The sequence below is a fragment of the Cyprinus carpio genome, chromosome B5 (genome assembly GCF_018340385.1).
Source record: "Cyprinus carpio isolate SPL01 chromosome B5, ASM1834038v1, whole genome shotgun sequence".
Taxonomy (NCBI): domain Eukaryota; kingdom Metazoa; phylum Chordata; class Actinopteri; order Cypriniformes; family Cyprinidae; genus Cyprinus; species Cyprinus carpio.
In genome coordinates this window covers 4,051,542-4,078,860 of record NC_056601.1, presented here as the reverse complement: position 1 = coordinate 4,078,860, position 27,319 = coordinate 4,051,542, and the positions used below count along the sequence as shown (strand labels likewise).

The following is a 27,319-nucleotide window of genomic DNA, read 5'->3' as shown; positions in this document are numbered from 1 at the left end:
AACAAGCATAAAAATAAACCAATATACAAACAAACACATAAATAATAAATAAATAAATTAATTTTTATTTCATAATGTATTGAAAAAAATATGGATATATGAAAATGCACATTTTATGAATGTGTTATTTTTTTTCTAGTAGCTATGTCTTATCCTTACTCCTTGTCCATTCGATTACAAACATTTACATTTTATTTGTCATTTTATTTAATATTTTAAGTGGATCCCCACTGACCACAACAAATATCTCATGACTTTTCCAGTTTTATTTGTATAAATAGCTTATACAAATGGTTAAATATAAGTTTATTTTATTTATCATGTGGTATCTTTCGTTTTGTTTTTGATGAACTGTATTAAAACCGGTTAGGGTCATTTGACCCGAAACATCATAATAATCATTATGCATGATAATAGAACCCATAACATCTGAAAACAAAAACATACAATGTGTTATTGCCGTTTTTTAATTATAATATCAATACTAATCTGGTCGATTTACAAAAGCAGGGCATTTAGTTTAAGTTGAGACATTGTTAAAAAAAAAACAATATGATACATTTGATCTCCCGCTTTGTGTCTCAGTGGTTGCTGTTTGACAGTTGCCCATTTTTGAGCATTTGATAATATCGCGAGATCTAGCTCTGAAAGGACCTATGGAGGACTCTGTTCTCGCGAGATTTGGTATGAAACTCTGAAAGGGGCGTGTGCGCGCGCCGTGACTGTACGGTCCTGTCATGACGCATACACCAAAATTATGTTTTATAACTTACTGTCTGGTCACCAGTAACTCATGAAAAGCTTCGTACATTAACCAACATGTCGGACGAAGAGCTACCGTCTACTTCTCGGGAGGCTCACGCGGAGACGGAAGAGGTAAAGAGAAAGAGAAGTACAGAATGTGTGTAGCAGACGGACATGAAAAGCAGGATGCAGAAGTTTCCAGTTCATCCGTGTTTTGGGGGAACGGAACATGGCGGGAAGGCGGAGTTCAGTTCACATCTGCAGAGCTTTAGCTGTTTATTACTCAGTGTTTCAGAGCGTGTTTTTGTGGCTTTGACACATTTGCATGCAGAGTTGCGCCGCTCTTTGTGCAGCCGCAGACGGAACGCACGCAGATTTGTCTGTTCGACGTCAACAACTGTATGCAGGCATGCGTACATAAACGCTCACATACTCACGGTTTCTGTCAGTTGAACTGTTTCTGTCATTCTGGCTTTATTTGAGCTTATGTAAGCCTGGGTCAGTGAGAGCATTGATCCTATGTCACTATCAGCAGTTCATCTGGGCTCCAGCTTTTAGTGTCAAAAAGAGTCTAAGCGATGTAAACATGTTACATGAGTTTGGTCACACTTTACACGGATGTTCGTGTTGCTGCGTTTAAATAATCAATGTAAATATCGTATTGATATATATATATATATATATATATATATATATATATATATATATATATATATATATATATATATATATATATATATAGAACATGTTGTTCCACATCCTGTCATCAGTGTTATGGTCTAGATAAAATGCAAACTGCAGGTTGTAGAAAAGAAATGTAGTAAATGTATTTTTACTTGAAAGGTTTTCATTTATAACCATTACATTATAAAACAAAAAAACACCTGTTTACATACAGCTGTTAAAACAGAATGTCTCAATTAAAAATATAACAATTAAAATGATAATAAAGGAAAAAACTAATTTATTTCTCTGGACATAGTAACATCAATAAGTGTAATTTCTTCAGCGGTGGCCTGTGAGAGAATTTTCAGAGAGGCTGATGAACATAAATAAATTTGAATTGAACCAATAAATATTTCAGCAGGTTTGATTAGGGCTGCACGATTATGACAAAAATTATATTCGCCTATTATTCCCTACGATCCCCTACAAATTTACATTAAATTATGTTTTGAAAAGCTTTATGCTATTGTTTGAAGCAACCTCATGCCATATTGTTATAAACAAGCTGAAAACACTCTTCCTGAAACACTTGTATTGTTTTGCTATTATAATGTTATACTAAAACTAAAATGAAAACAATGGAAATAACTCTTAAGCTAACCTGTAGAAAAAAAATACAACTCTTAAGCATGTATAATAATGTAATTTGGCTTATGTAATTTTGCCTTTGAACGATTGCATGGCTGTGGCATTCTTGATTGTAATCACAATTAGAAATTTGATTAACTGTGCAGCCCTCGGATTGATGTTTATATATTTCCTGTTAATTATGTTTCCGTACATGCAGTAAATTATATTTATCTAACAATCTTGAAAAATTAATAATGCATTATAATTTCTCTGTTCACCAACACAATAGCAGGACAAATCTTGCAGTACGATATACAGTGACCCTTATTTAACTATTTCTACACTATTTCATTATGAAAAATGTAAATATTTACTTGTTGGTCAGTCTTACTTGTTTTAAAAGACCTTCAATAAATTGCCTAACAACCCTAAAAAAATTTCCTAAACCTTTTTGTTTTACCACAAATGGGTTTGGTGACGTACTAATGTGTGTCTTTGATTTGTGTTTCTAGGAAGACCCACCATTTCTCCTGGACCCTCCTCCTAAAGCAGTTGTGAAGGAGAGCTTGGCTGACCCTGAGTATGAGGAAAAAAGAGTGAGTTTATTACACTTTTAATCCACACTGTTAATGTATAATGTAGTGGAAGCTGGTTTTTAAATACATTGAGGTGTTAGTCAGTGCTAACCACAGTGAGAATTAGGTTTGCATCAGAGGTGGGAGTAAGTCACACATGTGCAAGTCACAAGTAAGTCTCAAGTCTTAACCTTCAAGTCTCAAGCAAGTCCAAGTCACTGCTTTATGTCAAGCAATTCAAGTCAAGTCATAGCTTGGGTCAAGCAAGTCACTGTCTAGTCATACAAATGTTTGATGATTTAACTGAATTTATATATTAAAATAACTTACAACTACAGTATTCATGGACTATGGGAGTTTTATTTGCAACAAAAAAAACGGCAATATACAGTTCTACTCAGAAGGTGTCCACATACAGCAGAGTTGTTAATACAATAAAAATCTAAAAATACAAAATAAATAAAAATTAAAACTACATAGCCTAAAATGTAGATGGAACTGAAATTAGTCCAACACAAAAGCATGAAAAGTATTTAGGTACAGCTGTTTCAATATGCCTCAAACATTGAAGAAGACCAAGAAAAAGTATTAAACAATTCAAGTATAATGGTTTCCATGCCAACAAATGACATTCTTCAAACAGGCATCACCTTTATGGGACATGAACACATATTTAAAGGGATACTCCACCCCAAAATGAAAATTGACTGTTATTTACTTGGCAGTCTATGGGACAGTCACAAGCCTCCCGGTTTTCATCCAAAATATCTTAAATTGTATTCCGAAGACGAACAAAGCTTTTACGGGTTTGGAACGACATGGGGGTAAGTGATTAATGACAAAATTTTTATTTTGGGGTGGAGTATGCCTTTAAGTTAGATCCTTCCTTTTTAACAAAAGAATAACAATAACAAGAAAAAATATTGAATTGAATCACACAAACGTTGTACCTGATTATAATGTACATTATTAATCTGTGTGTGTGTGAGGGAGAGAGAGAGAGAGGGGTGATTTGAGTGAGTGTGATTTATTAATATTTGTGAGTGAATGTGTGTGCATGTATGAGTGAAAGTGTATTATTTGTTTGCATGTGCATGGTTGTGCTTGCAGGTTTGAGGTTTTTTGTTTGTTTTGTTTGTTTGTGTATGCATAGCTGGGTTCGCAACTCTGTATGATTTTTTTCTTTTATGCATCCCCATAAAATATCCATAGGCTTTTCACTTAAAGTCTAACACTGAAGACCAATTATTAGACACTGTACACATGCATATACCAAGTGCTAAAAAAAACCCTGACATTTCCTTATAACTATTTACAATGCATTGCACTTGCAAAAAATTAAGTTTGATAGTGCTCACAAACTGTATTTTAATGCAGCCAAATTCTTAATAAAACTGTTTTCACTGGTAAATTTTTCTGTTTCTATTGTAAGACAACGGGATGAATATGAAATACAGACTGGCGCTGGGAAAACAAAACCTTGCGCTCGTGCAGCAGTACCGGCGAGTCTCAGAAACTAAAAAAGGTTTTTCCAAGAAGTCGCTAGATTTGTCACTAGGCGCTTTTTTTGGGGGGGAAAAGTCGCTAAAGGGGTCTGAAAAGTCGCTAAATCTATCAACAAAGTCACTAAGTTGGCAATACTGCGCACGCTCTGCTTGCCTGCTGCGTCAGTTGGTTAGGTTTGCGATGCGTACAAAAACAAACAGAGTCTCAAGTCCTAAAATTTGCGACTGAAGTCTGACTCGAGTCAAGTCAGGTGAAATCAACCAGATGAAGGAACTTACTAGATGTTAAGCAAATACTGAATTCAGACATGCTAGATGCCTTCCTACTAGAGCTGAAACAACTAATCGATTTAATCGATTAAAATCGATTATTAAAATAGTTTTCAACTAATTTAGTAATCGATTCGTTGCTAAATAATTTTTATTTGCCGTAAGCGGCTCATTTCGTGCATATTTTTAAATCTGCGGTGACCAAAGTGTGGCAGTAATGAGCCACCGGAGGTTTTACTCAGCCAGTACAGCAGGAGAAGTAGCGACTAGCCAATAGCTGGCCTCGTTTTTATGTCACGGGCTTCCCGCACAGCGTCTCTCTGTCTGCAGCATTCAGCGTGATGGGTGAGGCAGGCGGCAGTGAAGTAAGCTCGAGTAAGAAAAAGAAAAAAGCGGAAGATAAAACTAATCGGACGAAGTCATCCAAAGTGTGGGAGCAAAAAGAGAGCAAGCCTGTTAAGCCCTGAACATTTGGACATGTTGACCTTTTTGCACTGAAATGCAAAGTTTTTCTCAAATAATGAGTGAATAGTGTTCTGCCTCATTTCCCACAGGTAGTCAAATCCCTGTCAGTTCAGGCATAAGCTGTTTTGTTAACATTTTATCGCTTTATTACATTTTTGAATTTTGCACTGTTATAAGGACCACTACATATTTAAATCCGATGAAAATCACAGTGTGCAAAGACTTTTATTTGTGCAGATTCTGCAGTACAATGTTGTTTGCAAATGTTTAGTCGTAAAAGCTGATAACATTGCTTTTTAACAATTAACATTTAAAGCTTTGTCATTTACCAGTTCATAATTCAGTTATGCAGCCTAATTATGACTGACTGAGAGAGGTTAATGTTTAAATGTATTTGAAATGCATTTTTTTTTCTAAGCATTCACTGCTCTTTTTCACACAGCAGGTTTTTTGTGTGTCCAATTTTTTTTCTGGACAACCTTCTGATGGATTTTACTTTAAATTTTACTTTAAAATGTGAGTTCCATTCAGGTTTCATGCCATTGGCACTTTATTGGAAGGATTGTTTACAATTTCACAGCATAAGCTATAAAGCTGTTTCCCACGGTATAAGCTGTGTGTTTACAGGAAAAAAAATAAGAAAAAATGCAATTTACTGCAATTTTAATTCTGTTTTATTCTTATTCTTCGTGATAATATGTTCTGAAAGATTCCTTAATAAGCTTTGTTCGGGATGTTAAACTACTTTAGGAGCCCTAAGGATTGCCATGGTGAAAACATTATTTGAAATCTCCTTGTGAAAATTTGCTAGAGTATGTATGGGTCAGTGTTTTGATTGCAGAAGAGTTCGACAAAGGATAAATAACACATAATAAAACACAACTCCAGGTATGTTTTTGGATGAGGATATGACAATGCAAAATGGTTAAAATCTCTAAAAAGTCTATGTTGAATGATAAAGACCCTTTGTTAATAATTTACTTGGGAGAAAAAAATGGGCAAAACTAAAATATAAGTACATAAACCGATTAATCGATTAATCGTAAAAATAATCGACCGATTAATCGATTATCAAAATAATCGTTAGTTGCAGCCCTACTTCCTACATTTATATACTGCTTGTGAATTCAGCATTTTTCAGATTTCAGGCACAGTTTAGGTCATATTTGGCAAAATTGTGAATTATATTTAAATGATGAAATAGGGCTGTGCAAAAAATCAAACGTGATTTTCTCCAGCATCTCCAGAATCTCCAGCACATGCATTCAGATGGAGCAGCATTTACTACACAGAGCCGTAGTTCACTGACAATCTACACAAAATTGTGTTCAAAATCAGCAATGAATCACCTGCGATTTTGAACGTGATTTTGTGTAGCTTGTCAGTGAACTACGGCTCTGTGTAGTAAATGCTGCTCCATCTGAACACTCGTGCTGGAGATTAACTACTAATCACAGGAGCAGCTTTACTGACGAGATTCGCATGAAAATCGCATTATCAGCCCTATAATGAAATACAAATAATGTAAAATCATCCAATTAGTTTTAGAATGTCTAATACAAAAGTGTTTTTTTTCAGGGTAGGTTTTTAACAAAACTTTGTAAAGTAAAAATAATTTTTTATTGAGTTTGAAGTAATAATTTGCAGATCATAATTTACTTAAAAACCTTGATCTCTCCCTTGGCTGTAGAAAACAGACCGTGCCAACAGGTTTGAGTTCCTGCTGAAGCAGACAGAGCTGTTCGCCCATTTCATTCAGCCTGCCAGTCAGAAATCCCCCACCTCACCTCTGAAGGTCAAGGTGGGGAGACCCCGAATCAAACTGGATGAGAAACAGAACCTGCTGTCTGTCGGAGAGTGAGTCAGACACACATACACAGACACGCATGCTCACACATTCATTTGCATAAATTAGAGATTATTCCTAAAGCTGCTGGTCAGACATGTGTCATCATGGTAGTTTGGTTTGATTTATTTGTGTGTTTCAGTAACCGCCATCGTCGAACAGAGCAGGAGGAGGATGAGGAACTCTTATCTGAGAGCAGGAAGGCAGCTAATGTTCTTGTTCGTTTTGAGGAGTCACCATCATGTATGAATCAATGTTTTTATGAGCAGTCAGTCTGCTTCTGTTTATTAATGAGTCTCACACTGTTTTAAATACAAATAGCAATTAATATTGGTACTTTAATGTATTGGTTATTTAAAAACAAAAATTGTGATTAACCTGTTATTATTTACTCACTCCCATGTCATTCCAAACCCATATGCTGCTATTACTTCCATAGAACACAAAAAGAGGATTTATACAACTTTTAATTTGGCATGACATTTAGTAATGAGACAAGCAAAAAAAATGAATGTTTGATGTTCCTGACATTCAAAAAACTGTGAATAATAATAATTCATAAATTATTCGTAATTATTCATAAATTATTCAGTTATTCATAAATAACAAAATGCATGTTTGAAGTGAGTAAATTTTCTTAACAGAAGTGGTCTCAGCAAAATTCCAAGGTGCCTCAAGATGACTTAAAATGACTTAAACAAAACAAGCATAAAAATAACAACTAAAAAACTAATAATTTCTTTTAATTCACACAATTTTTTTTAAAGAACTAGGATTAATTAGGATTTAACTAGTTATTTTTTATAACTAAGTAATTTTTTTTCTAGTTATGCCAAGCTCAAAATTATTTTATCGGGGTAGAAATTGTGAATAAAAAATATTTGTAATATTTATATACTGTATAAAAATCCTTATCCTTAATTCTTGTTGATGGGCCTTGGAGTCAAAAAGGTTAGGAACCACTGCTTTACAGGAGGAATGTGAAGTTTCTGCAACAGAAACAGTCCCAAATGGAATGGCAACAATAACGATTGTTTCCAAGCACAAAGAATCCCACAGAGCCCATGCATCGTTATTATTTTTCTGTCTCATTTTCTTTAGAATTTTAAGACCTTTTTCTTACTTTATAGCCTGTTTGAGCTCCTCTTGGAAACTGCAATTATTTTTATAGTTTTGAAATTACACACTGCACCTTTAATAACACACAAGGTGACAACAAGTTCACACAAACTGTGTTATCAAGCTGTCAAGAACAAAAGACACCTGTAATGTGATGTGTAATATTTAAGAACCTCTTCCAGTACTTGATTTCATGAGATGATTTATTATAGCTCATTCGCCTGTGATCGGATTCAATGGCTGCTGATTATTAATTTTTGATTCATTGACAGATGTTAAGAATGGAGCTCTGAGAGATTATCAAATCCGAGGCCTGAACTGGATGATTTCTCTGTATGAAAACGGCATCAATGGCATCCTGGCTGATGAGATGGTAAAAACCCCAATCTGTTTCTCTCTAATGTTTTACAATAAAGCTCAACACATTGAAATCCAGCATGGGGTAGGTGGCAGGTAAAAGCAACTATATGATAGTCCTTTATGGAACGCCTACATTTTCAGAAATAGTCTGAATATGCGTCATTGCAGAACCACACACATTCATTACAATGAAAACGCGGCTCCAGCATCTTTTCAGAGGCTAAAGTAAGACTGTGATTTTTCTGGGTCTGTGTTGTTGATGTCTTAGACTGTGACTCACTGGATTTCTGTATTCTGATTGGTTCAGGGTCTGGGTAAGACCCTGCAGACAATCGCGTTGCTAGGCTACCTGAAGCACTACAGGAACATTCCCGGCCCCCACATGGTCCTAGTGCCCAAATCTACCCTGCATAACTGGATGAATGAATTCAAGCGCTGGGTGCCCACCCTGAAGGCCGTCTGTCTCATTGGGGATAAAGATGAAAGAGTAAGACTGCTCAAGTCCTTCTGTTTTTGTTTTCTATGCCCTTTCTACCCACTTTCACTCTACCAGCAGGTCCTCCAAAATGCTTGTATTATAATTAATCAGTCCTAATTAGTATGTGCATGTTTTTAGGCAGCGTTCATACGTGACGTGATGATGCCCGGTGAATGGGATGTGTGCGTGACATCATACGAGATGGTGATTCGGGAGAAATCTGTCTTTAAGAAGTTTAACTGGCGCTATCTGGTTATCGACGAGGCACATCGTATCAAAAACGAGAAATCAAAGGTATTTGAACCCAGACAAAAAAACTGATGAGAACCAATTAATGCAAGAGTAACTAAAAAAGCAGAGCTATATGTCTCATAACACTTCTGAGATGATTTAATGATCTGATACAGAGGAAAAGACTTCAGAGCCATCTTTCCTGTCTCTTTCTCTTTTATCTCCGGCTCACAGTTGTCAGAGATTGTGCGTGAGTTTAAGACGACCAATCGTCTGTTGTTGACTGGTACCCCACTGCAGAATAATCTACATGAGCTCTGGTCGCTTTTGAACTTTCTGCTGCCTGATGTGTTCAACTCTGCCAGTGTGAGTCATACTTTTTTAAATGTTGCAGCCTGTTTTATCTCCTCCCACACGTTAAGTTGCTGTATCTGTCGCAGTTGTGTTGGAAGTTTGTGTACAAATGTGCTGTGTGTTTAAAGAGGTCTACACTTTAGATTATAAAACCAAGTTTATAATCAAATCAGCAAAGAGACTGGGAAAAAATGGCTCCAGACTGTTTTTAGCTGAATATTAATTTCCTTGATTCTACAGTACCTTTCAAAAGTTTGGGACTAGTAAGATTTATTTATTTACTAAAAAGAAAAAAAAAAAGAAATTAATACTTTTATTCTGAAAGCAAGGTTCGCATAATCGCTAACCTGATGTTCTGGGAGTGTCGTTTCTTCCAATTAGGCTACCAAAATGTATCTGTACCAAAATGTATCCATGACTTGGCAGTTATTCTCTTAAGCAGTCGGTTATGTCTTAAGTGAACTTAAACAGTGGTGAAAGAAATCGCATGTGTATCATTATATTGAATCCATGCATCAGGTCTTAAAGGGACAGAAGCCTATAAAACCTGCTGATTTCCGTGTCAATAATGTTAAACAACAAAACACACCTTTCAACAAAGCTTCATTTATACAGTGAACACTATAGCCCTATTCGGACGGGACTAGTTTTACAGGGGGTCATTAGAGAAATCTGTGTTTCACAGACGTACTTGGTGATTTTAATCCCGTCCGAATCTGCCACGTCTGTGTTTTTCTCACACAACCTCTGTGATACTTCCAGAGCAAATTACCTACTGTTTTTCAGCAAACTCAGTGATCCTCTGAGAAAACTAATCCCGTCCGAATGCGAATGTCTGTGTTTGCCGGCGATATTTTATTTCACAACGCATTTCCTTGTGTGTTTTGGCCAATGTGAATTACCGTAGATGCTCTTACCGCGCGCATGTTTGATATATTTGCTTCCCGGCAAAGAAATAATAATGATAAAAAATTTAAAATAATAAAATCAAGAGCCAGATCACGTAAACTATTAATACTGGCTATTGTAATATCAGCATCAGGTAAGATTACTCACGTTCATTTATGCACTCAGTTACATAATGTTTTAATTACAGATGTACTTTATGAAAATTAAACATGGGTTTAGCCTACTACAAAAAAAATTAAAAATAAAATAAATAATAAGTAAAAAAAACAAAAAAAAAACAATATAAAATAAACAAACAAAAAACTAACATTCTCTTTCAATACCAGACATTTAGTATTTATTATGTAATAATACTAATGGTTATCAATCCGAATGGCTATAACCAACCCACCCATACAGAGCGCGTGATCTCTGTGACGCCCAGATGCACAAAACAGACCCTCCCACCTCTGTAATAAACACGGAGATGTTAGTCCCGTCCGAACTGGTACGTGAAAATCGCAGACGTCAGGTGGTAAGAATCGAAACACAAACGTAGTTTAGAAAACTAGTCCTGTCCGAATAGGGCTTATGCAGTGTTATTTTACATGTAATTATTACATTTCTGTACCTGAAAACTAATTTTATTTTATTTGTACATTTTTATTTAATTTTTTTTTTTATCTAGGCTATGCTTGTAATTTGTTTATTTTTCTTATTTTATTATTGACAGTTCACTTGTCTTTAAAAAGGCTTGACCTTTATTAGTTATGTTACTAGTTTTTGCTGTGGTATTAAAGAGTTCTTTAAATAATAAAGAATCTTTTTTTTTGCTCATCTGAAAAATTATCCAATGTGCTACTTAAAATCTGGAATATGATCCTAACCATGCATTTTGTGAACCGTTGCACCCCTACTCTCTTGACTTGTTATTTGAAGAAAAATACATTCATAGAAGTTTTTGATCATGCTGATTTGTCATCAGAGAGATGTGACACTGAAAACTGGAGTAATGCCATCATAAGAAAAATGAAACTGTATACTGTATATAACGTAGATCATAGTCTTAGAGGCACGATTTTGATCATAACCTGGTGAGAAGCCAACAGGTCTCCATAAAAAATAATTTCTAAATGAAAACATATCAATAATATTAGATCTGTATAAAGACAGTAGAAGTCAATCAAATTTTATTACCAAGAAAACTTATCTGTGTGTCTTTTAAAATTTCAGGATTTTGATTCCTGGTTTGACACAAATAATTGTCTTGGTGACCAGAAGCTGGTTGAAAGACTTCATGCAGTGAGTCTTACCCTCTCTTTGGAAGATATTTATAGTATTGTTCAGCATTGAAGTAGTTTTTGATGATGATAATGATTGGCTGTTAAGGCTATTGAGTGGTTGTTTTCAGGTTCTGCGTCCATTCCTGCTGCGTCGTATCAAAGCAGAGGTGGAGAAAAGTCTTCCTCCTAAGAAAGAGGTGAAGATTTACCTGGGGCTCAGTAAAATGCAGAGAGAATGGTAAGATCACACACTCACAACTTCCTTAAAAACAAACATTTGTTAAGAGGATGAGACATAAGGCCCCTTTTCAGATACTGGATCACAGTCCTGTAGCACTTGGCCACATTAAAAGTAAAGTGCAAGTTTACCAGATGTGTTGTAATTCATATCACTGAAGCAACATTTAGAGGTGGGCAGGGACAGATTCTGACATCATCTGATAAAGATGTACATGGGGTGCTCCAATCAGGATTTTTGAGGCTGATCACCGATCGTGGATCACAGGAAGCAGTATCTGCCGATACGATCACCGATACCAGTCTATTTAAAGCCTTCTTTTTATCATGTAGAATTATTTATAGTGATACTCCAATCAGGATTTTTAGACATTTATTCAGGGCCTGAATTTCATTTTTGAAAATGGGGGGAAATTCCCCTCTTAGGTGACTCTTGTTAGAGGGGAAGGGTGGAGGGGGCATTTTTTAAAAATACATATTTGTCTCACCTAAATGTTTGATCATGTAGTGCATTTTTGTTTTTACAATCATGCAATTGTTGCACAATAGCTTACATGCAGCACAAGCCTGATTTTGTGAGCTATATGTGCATTGCAAACGGAGTATGTTTGAACCTGGCCTTATGTGTGTGCGCTTCGAGTGTGCATGAGCGCACAGTCTCCAGGAGAGTGTGCAAGTGCTAAATGGTTTAAACTCTGGCAAGAATTAAAAAGAAATGCAATTTATAAACTTTAGTGATGATGCAACACTGCCTTGATTGTGCAAGTGACAATTCTTGTCTCAACTCTCTTATAGTGCAGATGCGATTTGATTTGAAGCCATTTGCACATTTTTAAAAGAGGGAAAGAGAGAGAGCATGCGGTTATTCACTCACGCTGTGTGAAATTATGTCTCACAGAAAGTTTTCACAGTATTTTATGTTATTTAATGAAGAAATATTAATTGTAGCTCATCTTTAGCATTTTAATTATTTCACCCGCGCTGGACAGAGACTGAGACAGTGCCACTGCATGTTACGCCAAACCACTGACAACAGGTGCATCATCAGCTTGAGATCAGTTTATGAGATCGGCCTCTATAGAGACCGCCGATCAATCATCCCAAATCGATTATCCGCCGATAGTGATCAGTAGCCGATAGGCATGGGCCGGTATGAGATTTTGACGGTATGATAACCTTAAGCAAAAATATCACAGTTTCATGGTATTGTTATTACATCTCTGAAATATGTTATTTTTAAATGACTGGGTAAAAAAAATTTTCCCACTGGACACAATATATTTTGTTTTTTAGCAACATACAGAATATTAGAAACATTAGAATTAGTTTATTTTTTTCTTTGATTTGTATCCTAAAAAGAAAAAAATAAAGACTGACATCTTTATTTAACCTAAATCTGTAATTACAGTTATTTAGTTATATAATTCATATACATATCATTTATATCATTTCATATCATTTAGTTATATAATAATAATCATACACATAATTTGATTTAATAATAACCTAATTTGAAGCAAAAACAGAATGTTCTGACAAGCTTTGTGAAATTATACCATGTAAACTTTTCAGAAGACAGTCAGCTCCCCTCAAAAAACACATTCATGTAAACCCCCAAATCAGTATTGAGGATTTTCCTCCAATAGTTCATGCATCATGAACAGTGAGTGATCTGCCTGCTACAATATTTTTCTCTGTGCATCCATCTTCAGCATCTCTGGCCTTTGTTAACGGGTGTTAACAGACTTGATATTTTCACATAAATTACATTTTAGAAAATGATTGCATTGCAACGCAGTTTATGCAAGTCCAGAACAGAAAGTTGCAATTAGGCAAAAAACAGCCGGTTGCCAATTGCGTAAAGGCCAAAGTATTCCAGCCACCTGCGCACCGTTGGCATTACGTTATTTTCATCATCAAGAGGGCTCGCGGACAGCCGCGCACCCCGTGGTACTGCGCATGTGTCAAGCTCATCTGTCCGCGCTCATCTACAGTTGAGTATACTTTTGAAAGCTGTGTGGACGTGGCTGTGTGCGAGATGAAAGGGAACGCTGATTGTGAAGTCTACCTGGGCCTTCCTACACACACGTGACTGACCGCTCGCTCGCACCAACAGGAAGAGGAGGGTTCAGTGTTACTCTCTACACTGCACTCAGTCTGAGAGATTCCTACTCTTTCAGTCTTTGAGGAGACATGGAAAACAGCGCATACCGCAGGAACGTTATAATGGACAATATTAATGGTTTTGAAACCGTGAAATTTTCAAATCACGGTATACCTTGAAACCGGTAATCGGCCCATTCCTAGTAGCCGATCAATCGGAGCACCCCTAGATGTACAGTAAATGCTGATGTGCTTTTGTTATCTGCATGAGATTGCAAATTATTTAGAACTTCGATGGACTGAGTTGTAAATTTTTACCAAGGGCTGTGTTTTTTGATTCTGTTCTCAAGTAAAAAAGGCAAAAAAGTGTCATCCAACTTAATGATCAATATCGGATGAATTATTCCGCAGAACGAGATTGGGAATCTCTTGTTTCTCTCTGCAAATCATCACTTACATCTCTCTTCATTTTCACGGGGGCGTTTTAAAACTTGCCATATGGTTTGATAAACACTTTGGGTGATTATTTATAGTGTTGTGTGTGCTATGTACTGGTGAAATGAAAATATAACGTAAACAAACGCTGTTGCTTATCAGCCAGATTTTTTATTATTTTGAACTCATCTCATCGGTGGGTTGTCTGAATGACTACAGTATAAGACATCCCTGTATAATTAGACTAGTTTAGGGTCATAACTGACTCATAACTAGACATGTTTCTTACAAGGATTCTTATTTCAGTCATAACAGCACAAAAATATCTCACATAAAGCAGGGGGGGTGGTTTCCATTTTTTTCAGTTTTACTTTTTCTGGACTCCTTTTTAATGGTTAAATTAAATTTTATTAAGCAAAAAGCAAGTCTAAAATAATCAAAATCATGAAACTTAAACAATTTAACATCAATTTATTAAAAGTTTAACAAAAATTTAAAAAAAAATTCCAACCTTAAGTTTTATTGTTACCAAATTCTGTGTTTTATCATGTCTAATTATTTAAAGGCATAAAAACAAGTTTAATTTATTCTTACAATAGCCTTATGATTTTTTTCCTCAGAATTTCTGTGTTGTGTATTTAAATTTTTAAGGCATTTAATTTATCTATAATAATAATAATATAAATATAATATAATAATATAAACTTCAATATATTTGACTGTAAAAATAATACATTGTCTGTTCCAGATATCTCACATTATTAATAATATATACATATCGATTGTAAATTGGTTTTTGTAGGTATTTAATTTATTAATTTCAATTGTTATCACCTCCAAAAGCTGCTGTAAATTATTCCTGGAACAGAAAATATTTGTGTCATCCGCAAATAAAATAAATTTTAGTATTTTAGTAGTTTAGATACGCTACACATATCATTGATATAAATGATAAACAGTTTTGGACCTAAAACCGATCTTTGTGGTACACCACAAGTTATGTTCATATTTGAAGATTTCTGTTCACCCATTTCCTCAAATTGTTGCCTGTTTCTAAGATAACTACTCACCAAGTCCAAACCATCCTTTCTAATACAATACACACCGCGGCCTTTCTAGTTGCTACTTTAAATGACTTATGTTGTGATCTGGCACTATAGAGAAAATAAAATTAACTTGACCTTTAAGGGAGGGTGGGGCACCCCCCTAAAATAATGGCAGGGGAAACACTGCACTAGTCAACCTCACCAACCATTTAGTAGGCTGTTAAAAGAGTAGTCAACCATCCTGCCCAGTCAAAAATCAATTTAAAACAATTAGTAGTTATTGTCATGTGTTAAAATAAAATTTCACACATTAACAAAGTGTTTATGTCCTTGTTTTAACCAGGTACACACGTATCCTAATGAAGGATATTGACATCCTGAACTCTGCCGGTAAGATGGATAAGATGCGGCTTTTGAATATTCTGATGCAGCTGCGGAAATGCTGCAACCATCCGTACCTGTTTGACGGGGCAGAGCCTGGTCCCCCATACACCACGGACACACACTTAGCCACCAACAGTGGCAAGATGATTGTGCTGGATAAACTTCTGCCGAAGGTGCAAGAGCAAGGTGAGCAGTGTGTGTGGGTTTATTAGCTTTTAATGGGCAGATATTTAGGCATGTTTTTAGTTAGAATGCAGATGAACTTTTTCATGTATTTTTTGCATGCATTCCTGGATATATGTGTGTACAGGATCCAGAGTGTTAATATTCAGCCAGATGACACGGATGTTGGATATTCTGGAAGATTATTGCATGTGGAGAGGGTTCGAGTACTGCAGATTGGATGGCAATACACCTCACGAGGCCAGAGAGGTACACATACTGACACATGCATACATTAAATAGCATGATTTCATACAGGCACATGCATGTTAGACAACAAATGGCTCATATGAGCCAATTCATTTATTATTTAATCAAAATAATATAGCATAACCGGCATAGTTCATCGATTCATGATGAAAGATGACTCTTTTGAGTCAGTTATTAATAGTGAATCAGTAGTTAATTGACTGGTTTATTAGACAAAAATTTTCACTTAAAGACACATAAGTTTTGTCAGTAGCAAACAAATTCAATGAATTAATGAATATGGCATGTTACAAGGAAACTTGTCACCTTTTTAAATCACGATTCCCATCTCTAAATACCAAAAGGTATAAAGGAATGATTTACCAAGAGGAAGAAAGGAAATCAGCAGGCTTTATAAAATTATGAGACACGTACAGAATCTCAGCAGAGTTTATATAAAGACACTGATTAACCAACCTGGTACTCATGGAAACCGCTGATCAGTTCTGGGGTGAATGTAAAGTCTGTGGTTACATGGGGATGTTGGACACATTCATATGCTAAGAATATTCTTTCAAATACTATACATTAAATGTGTTAGCTTCTTCTTCTATCAATTTCAAATCTAACAACCAGTTTGCCTGTTTTTAATGTTTTTAGTGAATTTTAAGTAATATTGTGTAGAATAAGAATCTATTCGATTTCATTCATTATGTGTAAATTTGTTAAACATGTAAAAATCAGTTGTATACGTGAATTGCTTTATGTATATCAGGCACTGACCCCCAACAGACTACCAATGATAAGTAGACCATATGAATTATAATTATATAAGTCAAATAAATAATTTCTGTCTCTCTTAAATGCTGTCCTTCTATCTCTGTTGTTGTGCATTAGCAAGCCATAGATGCTTTTAATGCCCCGAACAGCAGTAAATTTATCTTCATGCTGAGCACACGGGCAGGTGGGCTGGGAATTAATTTGGCTACAGCTGATGTGGTGATTCTCTACGATTCAGACTGGAACCCACAGGTGGACCTGCAGGCCATGGTGAGAATCACCACACACACACACACACAAAACCAAGCTCAGTAAACTTAATGATTGTGAGCCTCAGAGAGGTGCCAGCGTTCTTTATGACTGTTGTTTTAAATGGTTGTTGTTATGCCTTGTACTGTATTTTAGGACCGTGCTCACCGTATCGGACAGAGGAAACCAGTAAAAGTGTTCAGGTTGATCACAGACAACACAGTGGAGGAGAGGATTGTGGAGAGAGCGGAGATGAAGCTACGCCTGGACTCTATAGTGATTCAGCAGGGTATGAACACACTAGGAGTAAAACAGAGTAAAAATTATTCCTTACAGTTCAGTCTCTCTGCGGTTCTCATGTATAATGACACCTTTAAAAATATAAATATTAAACTGTGAATTTTAAGGTGTCCATGTTTTAAAAGTAATTACAGTAATTCTCTCTCTCTGAATGGCTGTAATGGCAGAGATGGCAAATGGATTTAACAGTCAATTAAACAAAAAAAACCCCTCAAACTTCGTATTGCAAATGTGTAATTATAAGTATTTGCATAACTAAAAGTAAACAAAACTCTACAAATGGTTTGCAAATTGTAGATGCTAATAGAGATCTCACTGGAGCAGATTTTGAACTAGTATTGGATGCATGAGTTTGGTGTTTGATGTTGAAACCTAGTGGTATTTACTAGTGGCCAGTGTGTCTACACTACTATTTAAAAGTTTGGGGAATAAAATACTTTTATTTAGCAAGGGTGCATTAAATTGATCAGAAGTGACAGTAAAGATTCATAATAATAGGAAATGTTTCTTGAGCACCAAATCAGCATAGAATGAGTTCTGAAGGGTCACTGATAACTTGAGTAATGTCTGCTGAAAAGCTTTGCCATCACAGGAATAAACTACATTTAAGAATATATTAAAGGGGTCATATGATGCTGCTAAAAAGAACATTGTTTTGTGTATTTGGTGTAATGAAATGTGTTTATGCGGTTTAAGGTTTAAAAAAACACATTATTTTCCACATACTGTACATTATTATTTCTCCTCTATGCCCCGCCTTCTGAAACGCGTTGATTTTCACAAGGCTCATCTCTCTGAAAAGCAAGGTGTGGTGTGATTGGCAAGCTATCCAGCGTGTTCCCACATACTGACATGGCCGAATGCCTCAAGCGTATGACAGAATTGTTACGCCTCTTAACATATTGTGAGGCCTTGTCCGGCCGGAGCGACGAGACAAAAACATAAAACCCATTATAAACGTGATATAAACATGATTTCTAGTCGTGTTTGCTTTTGGAAGGCAAAAACAAAGTAGTTTTGCTTTCTCAACGAAACAGCGTCACACACCGTGGCCGGCTTGAGTGAGCAGAGGCGGGCGGATTGAGAACGGTGCGACAGGCGAATTCTACGAAAGAGTGTACCTTGGTCTTTCAGCAACCACATGTGACGACCCCGGGCTGGTGAAAGCTGATTTGGCAATCCATAGCGTGAAGTTGATGTATTTCCACAGCGACCAGCACAGATCAGCTCCAGGCATGACGAAGTGGATATCATCCTCTTTTGGAAGGCCGAACAAGTAGTTTCACTTTCACAGTGAAACACACAGCGTCTATACGACATGGCGGCAGTAGTAACAACAATACTACAACGAGAATAAAAGGTACACCTTCTTTCTTTGCGTGAACATCTGGGCGGCGTTATGCAAATCTTCCCACATACTGACGTAGAGATGTGGGGGCGTGTTAGAACGAGCCGTTTCAAGGGGGCGTGGACGAGTCTCAACTTTTATAAAGAATATCTCTTTGGATTTGAGACTTTAGTTTTTATTCACAGAGAGCTTGTAACACTCCAAAGAGAAAGGAAAATTTGAAATCGCATCATATGACCCCTTTAAAGTAGAAAACAAATTTTAAATTGTAATAATATTTCACAAAATTACAGTTTTACTCTGTTTGATTTTCAAAGTTTCATTTTGTGAGCAGAAGACTTAATAAGACTTAAAAAAAAAAACATTAAAAAAACATTGTTAGTTTTCTATACACCATATCCCATGAATAAATGTTGATGTCTCACAAGAAGTATTTTAGTAATTGAACAGTTTGGTGCATTAACAACCAATTGCAGTTTTAGTATTTTTATGCCTGTCTTATGTGTTAAACAACAGTGATGTGCTGTTATTTGTGCTCTTACAGGACGGCTGATTGATCAGCAGAATAAACTAGGGAAGGATGAAATGCTACAAATGATTCGCCATGGAGCAACGCACGTGTTTGCCTCTAAAGACAGCGAATTAACAGATGAAGACATCGACACCATTCTGGAAAGAGGCGCCAAGAAGGCAAGTGTACACAAACAAATTAAGACTAGACTGAAAACTATATAGTTGGTTAAATTCACTGGTAAACTCCATAATAGCTTCAGATTCAGATTCAAAGGCATTCGTATTCAAACTGATGAATATAAATAAAACCCATCAGATTTTCTTCACATCATGAGAATTTTCCACTCTTACACTCTGGTTGATTTTATATAACCCTTTTGAATTCTATTTGATGCCTGTTCTTCCTCTCAGACGGCAGAGATGAATGAACGCTTGAAGAAACTCGGCGAGAGCTCGCTGAGGAACTTCACCATGGACACAGGCAGTACCGAGACCAGCCTTTACAAATTTGAGGGAGAGGATTATAGAGAGAAACAAAAAGTTAGTGTGTGTGTGTGTGTGGAGGTTTACTGGGTGGGAATCGATTCATACTTGCATATAATGCAGCTCTGAGGTGCATAAGAGTCTTATCAGTGTGCATTTGGCAGCTTTTTAAGCTTTGCACTTTCATGTCACAGACTGTAGAAGTGTATGTGTGTTTAAGTGTTTTAAAGAGTTCTGTGTGTTGTGCAGCTAAGTTTGATCGAATGGATCGAGCCTCCTAAGAGAGAAAGGAAGGCCAATTACGCTGTAGATGCTTACTTCAGGGAAGCACTGCGAGTCAGCGAACCAAGAGCCCCGAAGGTAACACACGTGCACAGTTTAGACACTGAAATGAGTTTATTGTCAGTGCAACTCATGACTGCATACTCTAATGCAAGTACAGTGTACACAAGCCTACTACACAATAAATAATGCACCCAGATCACTGTTTTCATCTGAGTCAGTGAGTTAAAGTAAACAGCAGTAGTAACTCAGCTGAAGGGCGCTGTGTCATCGTATATTGGAGGGAGGTAATGGATAAAGGGTTGAAACACAAAGGTTGCAGGTTCAAACGCTGACTCAGAAAATGACCTCATGAACTGGACATTCTTCTGTCTGTCCTGTCACTTCTGTGCCCTTGAGAGAGACACTTAACACTAGATTGTTCCTGAGGGACGTTTTGTTCGAATAGTGCACTGTAAGTCATAAAAACATCAATAAGGATAAAAGAAGAAGAAGTAAATGCAGTGTTCTACTTCCTGTTGTAGGGGAACATTGCACCTTTGATGCAGCTTCTTAATATCTATAGTTGTTTTAATCCAATTTGTAAATTTATAGTGTCAGTTTTATGACAGTTGCAGGTGTTTCTGTTATATTCATAAACCTTCCATCTTTTTTATTATAAAATATATAAATATGATGTGTACAATACATTTTGTGAATGTATTTTGCGATATATTTCGATTTTCTGCTCATAAACTCACTATTTATGACACTCTTCTATTTTATGTTATATTGGTCAGTGCTTTTATTGTTAACTAAAACTTTTAATAATCATCTTTGTTCATTGAAATAAATCTGAATATTATATGAAAAGCTTAAAAAAGTAGAAATGTTTCCTTGGCAACTAGCTGAAATACTAAAATTACTGTAGTTAAATATAAAACTAAAAAAGCTAATAAAAAGACAAAAGCACAACAGAATTACTTACACTAAAATTAGAGGCAAATTTAAAATATTAATAAATACTGTAATAGTATGTACTGTAAATAATACTAAAATTGCATCATACAGTACACATCAAGAATCACACAGATGGTTGCATGAAAATATCTGCACAACAAGTGTATGTGGAGAGATCAAAAACTGTGTGTGAATGTGTGTGTGGATGTGATCCAGGCTCCTCGGCCTCCAAAGCAGCCCAACATCCAGGACTTTCAGTTCTTTCCACCACGGCTCTTTGAGCTGCTGGAGATGGAGATACTTTACTACAGGAAAACCATCGGATACAAGGTGAGCTCTTTGTACGTCATGATTGTATTGAATATTCCTGTACAGTCTGCTCAAGTTTTTGCTGATGAAGCATCTGATCTAAAGCGGTGTGTGACTGTGTACGTGTGTTTATTGTAGGTTCCACGTAATCCAGAAATCCCGAATTCAGCACAGGTTCAAAAAGAGGAACAAGCTAAGATAGACGAGGCCGAACCCCTCACACCTGAAGAGACAGAGGAAAAAGAGAAACTACTCACACAGGTACACATAATCATCCTCTCTGCCACTCGCTTACACATTCATACACACTTGTAAATGTGCAAAGTACAGAGCAGAGCTACAGCAGAAGGTTTTTTTCCCCCAGGGTTTCACAAACTGGAACAAGCGTGATTTCAATCAGTTTATTAAAGCTAATGAGAAGTATGGTCGTGATGACATTGACAACATTGCCAGAGAGGTGGAAGGCAAGACGCCTGAGGAAGTCATGGAATACTCCGGTACAGTACACACCAGTGCAAATAAACACAAGCCTAACATCTTTAGAAATAACTCACTAGGAATGTCCACTAGTCGGTGAGTTGAACTAAATGGTCTTATGAAACCCTATATAATTTGGCTTGTTTTAGGTTCTTGTGACCAGATCCAAAAAAGAAAAAGAAAAAAGTAAAAACAATAAGAATATATTAAATATTAAACATAGTAATATGAGAAATTATAGCAATAATTAACACTTTCCCCGCCAGTATTTTTGAAAAAAGTTGGCAGCCACTGCCAGCGATTTTGATGATTTTCACTCAAATTTGATGGCCTACAGTATATTTTGCTGTAAATCTGTTTTTTCTAGCTTAAAGGAGCTGTATGTAAGAAATCAGTTTCAATTAATCATAAAATGGCCCTGATGTGTCACTAGACATTAAGAAATCATGTTCATTTCAAATACTTATATCATTGACAACGGTAGTCCGCCCAGGATATTGTCATTTAAAAAGTGGACTTGCAGCCCTCAACTGATGTTGATGTTGTCATTTTGTGTTTTTGGCCTGACGCGCCTCCCTCCACCTATCTACCAATCACGAAGTCAGTAGTGTTTTGGGATCCGTGTTGCCAGCTTTGCTGTAACCTACCCTAACTCCAGTCGGATAAAAATGTCTAATGTTACTAAATCAAAAAGACCTCGTTATAATTCAGAAATACATAATTACTTATCAAAATATCTCTCATGAAGCATAAACATAATTAACAGAAAAAAAAACTTACTGTGTACGTCTGTTCGTCACTTGCCATTGGAAGCTCATTGAAGCAGCCTATGTTTCTGCTGAATCCTGCAGCTCATCTGGCAACCTCAAGTCAGGGGGTAGGGGGAGGGGATACACCGCTCTACAGTATTTTTATAGTGATCGCAGTACCAGTTTAGGCCACAAGCCTACATACGGTTCCTTTAAAGCATTTTTTTTTTTCTCAATGCTTGAATATAGGTAGGTTTCATAAAAATGTATAATTTGAGAAAAATCACCTTTTTTTTTTAATCAAACTACATCTGGATAATATTCAGTATGAATAAAGCATAAATCCAGTAAATCGCTTCCATCAACACCTCCAAAGCTTGCACAGCCATATACCATTTCCTGGATCATTATTTTATTCCACAACATTATGCAGTTTTCATTTATATGCTGTCTATTGCTGATGATCGCATTATTATCATATGCTTCTGTTTACATACAAGATCTCTAGTTTTTCCATCCTGTTCATGTGTGTTTTTTGTTCGGGAGATTTTGTACGCATTCAAAAGATGTGTAATAGCGCCCCCGAGTGTATAACAGTGAAAACACGAAAAGCCGTAAAAACTCGTCAGTGGCGGGGAAAGAGTAAACAATAAATTTAATATTATTAGAATAAAACTGCTGTAATCATATCTTATTAATTTCAGTACTTGAAGTTTAATACTTGAAAGTTGATTTTAGTGCAAACTGCTAAAGCATTTAAGAGAAAAGAATAATTTAAAAAATATTTAAGGAAAAATCATGGAAAAAAAGAAGCAACTTTGCCAATCGACTAGTCTGTTTTTGGGCACATAGTAATCATGACTCATTCATATTGTACACATTGTACACAGCTGTATTGACTACACACATATGTAAACGTATAAAATACTCAAGTAACTACACCACGCAAAAAAATGTTTCACTGCTCTGCTGTAATAACTACACGCTCCTTACACATTGTTTGTTGTTATGATAGCGGTGTTTTGGGAACGCTGTAATGAGCTGCAGGATATTGAGAAGATCATGGCTCAGATAGAGCGAGGAGAAGCTCGCATCCAAAGACGCATCAGCATCAAAAAAGCCTTGGATGCCAAGGTCAACCTTTCAAAAATTTGCCATGCCAATTATGTTGTTGACAAGCCTGTTTTTTTTAATGGCTGCTGAATTATGATTGTGTGGTAGCTTTAGTATTCCTTGCTTTTGATGATTTGCAACCTCAGTATTAGGCAATAAAGTCACAGCCTTATCACACGAAGCAAGAAACTTTCAGAGAAAATTAAATTTTTGATGCAATAATAATTAGGAAGTATTACTTGTTTGATGACGTGTGTTTGGTGTACTTGTAGATAGCACGGTACAAGGCTCCGTTCTACCAGCTCCGCATACAATATGGCACAAACAAAGGAAAGAACTACACAGAGGTGGGTGCATATGAGAGAGAGAGTGAGTTTGTGTGTAGTGTGTTTACGAAGAACCTGAAATATGGAAATTTTTCTTTTTTGTGTGTGTGTGCCTGCAGGAGGAAGACAGGTTTCTGATTTGCATGTTGCATAAGATGGGCTTTGATAAAGAATATGTCTATGAAGAACTTCGACAGTGTGTACGGAACGCTCCACAATTCAGATTTGACTGGTTCATCAAATCCAGGACTGCCATGGTGAGAACTCACACACTCTCAGAAAGAAAGGTACCAAACTGTCACTGGGCGGTACCTTTTCAGAAGATACTAATATGAACACTTTAGGAAAAGCTAATTTGTATCTTTAAGGTGCTTACAGTATATGTAACATTTAAGGGTAAACATGGAGCAAACTTATGTATCTTAGAGTACTGTCCCAGTGTCCTAGACATAGGCAACTAGGAAATATCAGGGGATATTTTTGTTGAAAATTCTTGAAGAAATTGTTCTCTGCAAGTTTATTTGCTGTCATAAAAAAAAAAACAAAAAAAAAAATCTTGAATGACTGGAAAATCAATGGACAAAATGAAACGTATTACCTGCAAATATATTTAAAAGGTGTGGAAATTAAATGAATTAATTTATATATGTAATTTATTCAGACACCTTCACCATTTCTCACATTACCACAGTTTATTTGCTATAGTTACGAAAATGGTATTAAAATATGACTATAATATAATAATAATGCCATCCTTCTGTTAGACTGTAAAAAGGTCGGATTAGCAATTAAAGAAAAAAAAATAATCCAACTTTTTATCAGTTTTATTGATAGTCCACTGTATGAAGAATTTGTGGGTATAATATGTCACAGTTTACTTTATTTTGCTATCCCCACTTACATAAATGAACTATAGTGTCCTGCACCCACTAGTACAAAAAATATCAAAAATTAAATCTGGTCTGAATAATTTTTGCTTTGACTGTATATAGGGGAGAGTTTTAAAAAAGGGACATTAAATGTCAGTTGCAATGCCTTCTTTAAGAGGCATCACCACATGAAAAAGAGTCTAAAAGACACCTTAATTTATTATTAATAGGCTGATGTAACAGTTACCATCAGCTCACATTAGATGTGAATGGGAAGTCTAATACGGATAGAATTTCTGTGGTTGTGTGTAGGTTTACTTAGCTGTACTTTGGGGACAGCATTGAAAAAATGCTGAAAGTGGGGAAAAAGGTTCTTTAAAATGCAATAAAGAATACTTTTATGGCTTGGGTTAAGATGAGTCTGTAGTGTTTATGTAAAAACAATATAATAAAGGATAAAAGCCTGTGGAATGTTCTCATTTAGACAGCCGAGTAAATGTGTATGCGTGTCTCACACAAATGAAAAACTCTTGTTTTTAATCACATTAGATCCAGGGATGTTTTTCAGGTCATATTGGCGTGCGTGTTTGTGAAAGAGTGTGGGTGCAGATGCTTGTCTGATGCCTGAAAGGAATTGTAAAAGTCGATGAGATGTGATGTGTAACTCTTGTGCTGAGATGATGAAAGAGTTTCCTTGCGTGTGTTTTGTCTGGTTTGCTAGGAGCTGCAGCGCCGCTGTAACACGCTCATTTCTCTCATTGAGAAAGAGAACATGGAGATAGAGGAGAAAGAGCGCGCTGAGAAAAAGAGAAGAACACCCAAAGGACAATCAGTAATACGTCCTGTCTTCTTTCTTTTCGCTCCATCTGTTGTTGTGCTCCGTGCTTCCCGTCTCCAGAGACTTTCTCTCTAGTTCAGAATCACGCTTGAACAACTGAACAAGAACAACATGCAAATGATCAAAAATCCCCTCAGATTTACTGTCCGCAGTAAAGTATAGTATATCCCACTGACGATTTCAAACCTGTCTGTCTGTCTATGTATCTTGTCTATCTATTAGATCATGTGCATGGTGAGTTGTAAGATTTTGCCTGGGGCAAGGAGCATTTTTTCCCCTTTTTCTGCCACTTTTCTCTTGCTTCAATACCGTTCCATCACATGCTAACTGCCTATAATGTCAGCAAGATCTGTCTATCTATCTATCTATCTATCTATCTATCTATCTATCTATCTATCTATCTATCTATCTATCTATCTATCTATCTATCTATCTATCTATCTATCTATCTAGTCTCAGTCATACTAACGTTCCTAAAAACATCCTGTTTGTTTCATCTTGTCACAGGCTCACAAGCGTAAAGCCGAAGTGTCGTCTGACAGGAAAGAGAAGAAATCTCGTACCTGACTCCTGTGCCCGCAGCTCTTTGCTCCCCGCTCCCCATTACGAAGCACTACAACATTCAGATGCCTCTCTGCAGCATTTTGACGTTCTGTTTTTATTTGTTATATCTGTGACTCAACACCAGTTTCTTAAAAATAAACATGTAAATTTATAGCAAAACAAAAGCTTTTTTGGGACATCCAAAATACTTCCTTATCATATTGAATTTTGTCCCACGGGCTGCATAAATGTTGGCAGCTACACAACGTTTTGCTAAAGCTTGTTTTTATTAAGCAATTTTTCAAAATGTTCTTTGTTCATATCATTTATTTAGCATGCTAAATGGGGGCTTTAAAGCCTGTTCTGATCTTGTTTGTGTTTTATAAATGCAAATCTTTTTGCCTGAGACTCTGTTATTGTACGTTTAAGGTCTCTGTGATCTGCACCTTAATCTATGTGATCAGTAGCTTTGCACATCCAGTCTTCTTAAGCTCTTTTATACATTCATGTGCCATTTTAATGTTGCAGTTAAGCTATTTTACACATTCTTGTCTGCACTCTTGTTTGAACCTTTCCTGATCTTTATATGTACAAGCCCAGTATTATTAAAAAACTAAATCGGTTGGTTTTGTTTACTTATTATTTATGTTTATATCTTATATGCTTATAGTGTAGACGAGAAACTGTGCCACTTTGGCTTTACAAACTTTGTGTAATGGAGATAAAAAAATCTTGTGTCCTAACTAGGCATTGAATGACAGAACAAGCAATAAAAGCTTTCTATTTTAAAATTATTTGGAGTGACCCAAGTAGCCAAAACCAGACTCAGTCACTTGCAAACCACAAGACTATTTTAGGTGGGGGATTTTTTTTTCAACTAGTATATAATGAAAAAGAAGAAAGATTAATCAAAAATTGGCCTTGTAATGTTTTTTTTAAAGAAGTCTGGAGGCTGCATTTATTTAATCAAAATTACAGAAAAAAGTAATCTTGCAAAATGTTATTACAATATAAAATAATGGTTTCTATTTTAATACCAAGTTCCTTGACGAATAAAAGTTTTAATTTCTTTCAAAAAAAAAAAAGATTAAAATTGTACTGACCCCACACTTTTGAACTGTAGTGTATATTGTTAGAAAATATTTCTATTTTAAATAAATGCTCTTCTTTT

The 27,319-nt window shown here is 36.0% G+C and overlaps 1 protein-coding gene across 1 annotated transcript; it reads left to right on the top strand.

Moving 5' to 3' along the window:
- The first annotated feature begins 692 nt into the window (after window positions 1-692).
- On the top strand, window positions 693-26,771 carry LOC109085737 (SWI/SNF-related matrix-associated actin-dependent regulator of chromatin subfamily A member 5-like). The gene is made up of 25 exons (XM_042723705.1): window positions 693-876; window positions 2,553-2,636; window positions 6,546-6,712; window positions 6,844-6,944; window positions 8,093-8,193; window positions 8,488-8,667; window positions 8,797-8,952; window positions 9,124-9,255; window positions 11,365-11,433; window positions 11,543-11,652; window positions 15,579-15,805; window positions 15,930-16,051; window positions 16,928-17,080; window positions 17,216-17,348; window positions 19,252-19,397; window positions 19,632-19,760; window positions 19,953-20,063; window positions 21,141-21,254; window positions 21,372-21,494; window positions 21,598-21,730; window positions 23,475-23,593; window positions 23,845-23,919; window positions 24,018-24,155; window positions 25,489-25,599; window positions 26,113-26,771. The coding sequence occupies exons 1-25, from the start codon at window positions 820-822 to the stop codon at window positions 26,170-26,172; spliced, it is 3,051 nt and encodes a 1,016-aa protein (XP_042579639.1). The 5' UTR covers window positions 693-819; the 3' UTR covers window positions 26,173-26,771.
- Window positions 26,772-27,319: the final 548 nt, after the last annotated feature.

Bases quoted from the DNA above. Each gene is read 5' to 3' on its own strand.
- LOC109085737 (XM_042723705.1), top strand. From the start codon at position 820: ATGTCGGACGAAGAGCTACCGTCTACTTCTCGGGAGGCTCACGCGGAG. The intron at 8,953-9,123 runs GTATTTGAACCC...TCCGGCTCACAG, and splicing joins TCAAAAACGAGAAATCAAAG to TTGTCAGAGATTGTGCGTGA. The intron at 21,731-23,474 runs GTACAGTACACA...TTGTTATGATAG, and splicing joins GGAAGTCATGGAATACTCCG to CGGTGTTTTGGGAACGCTGT.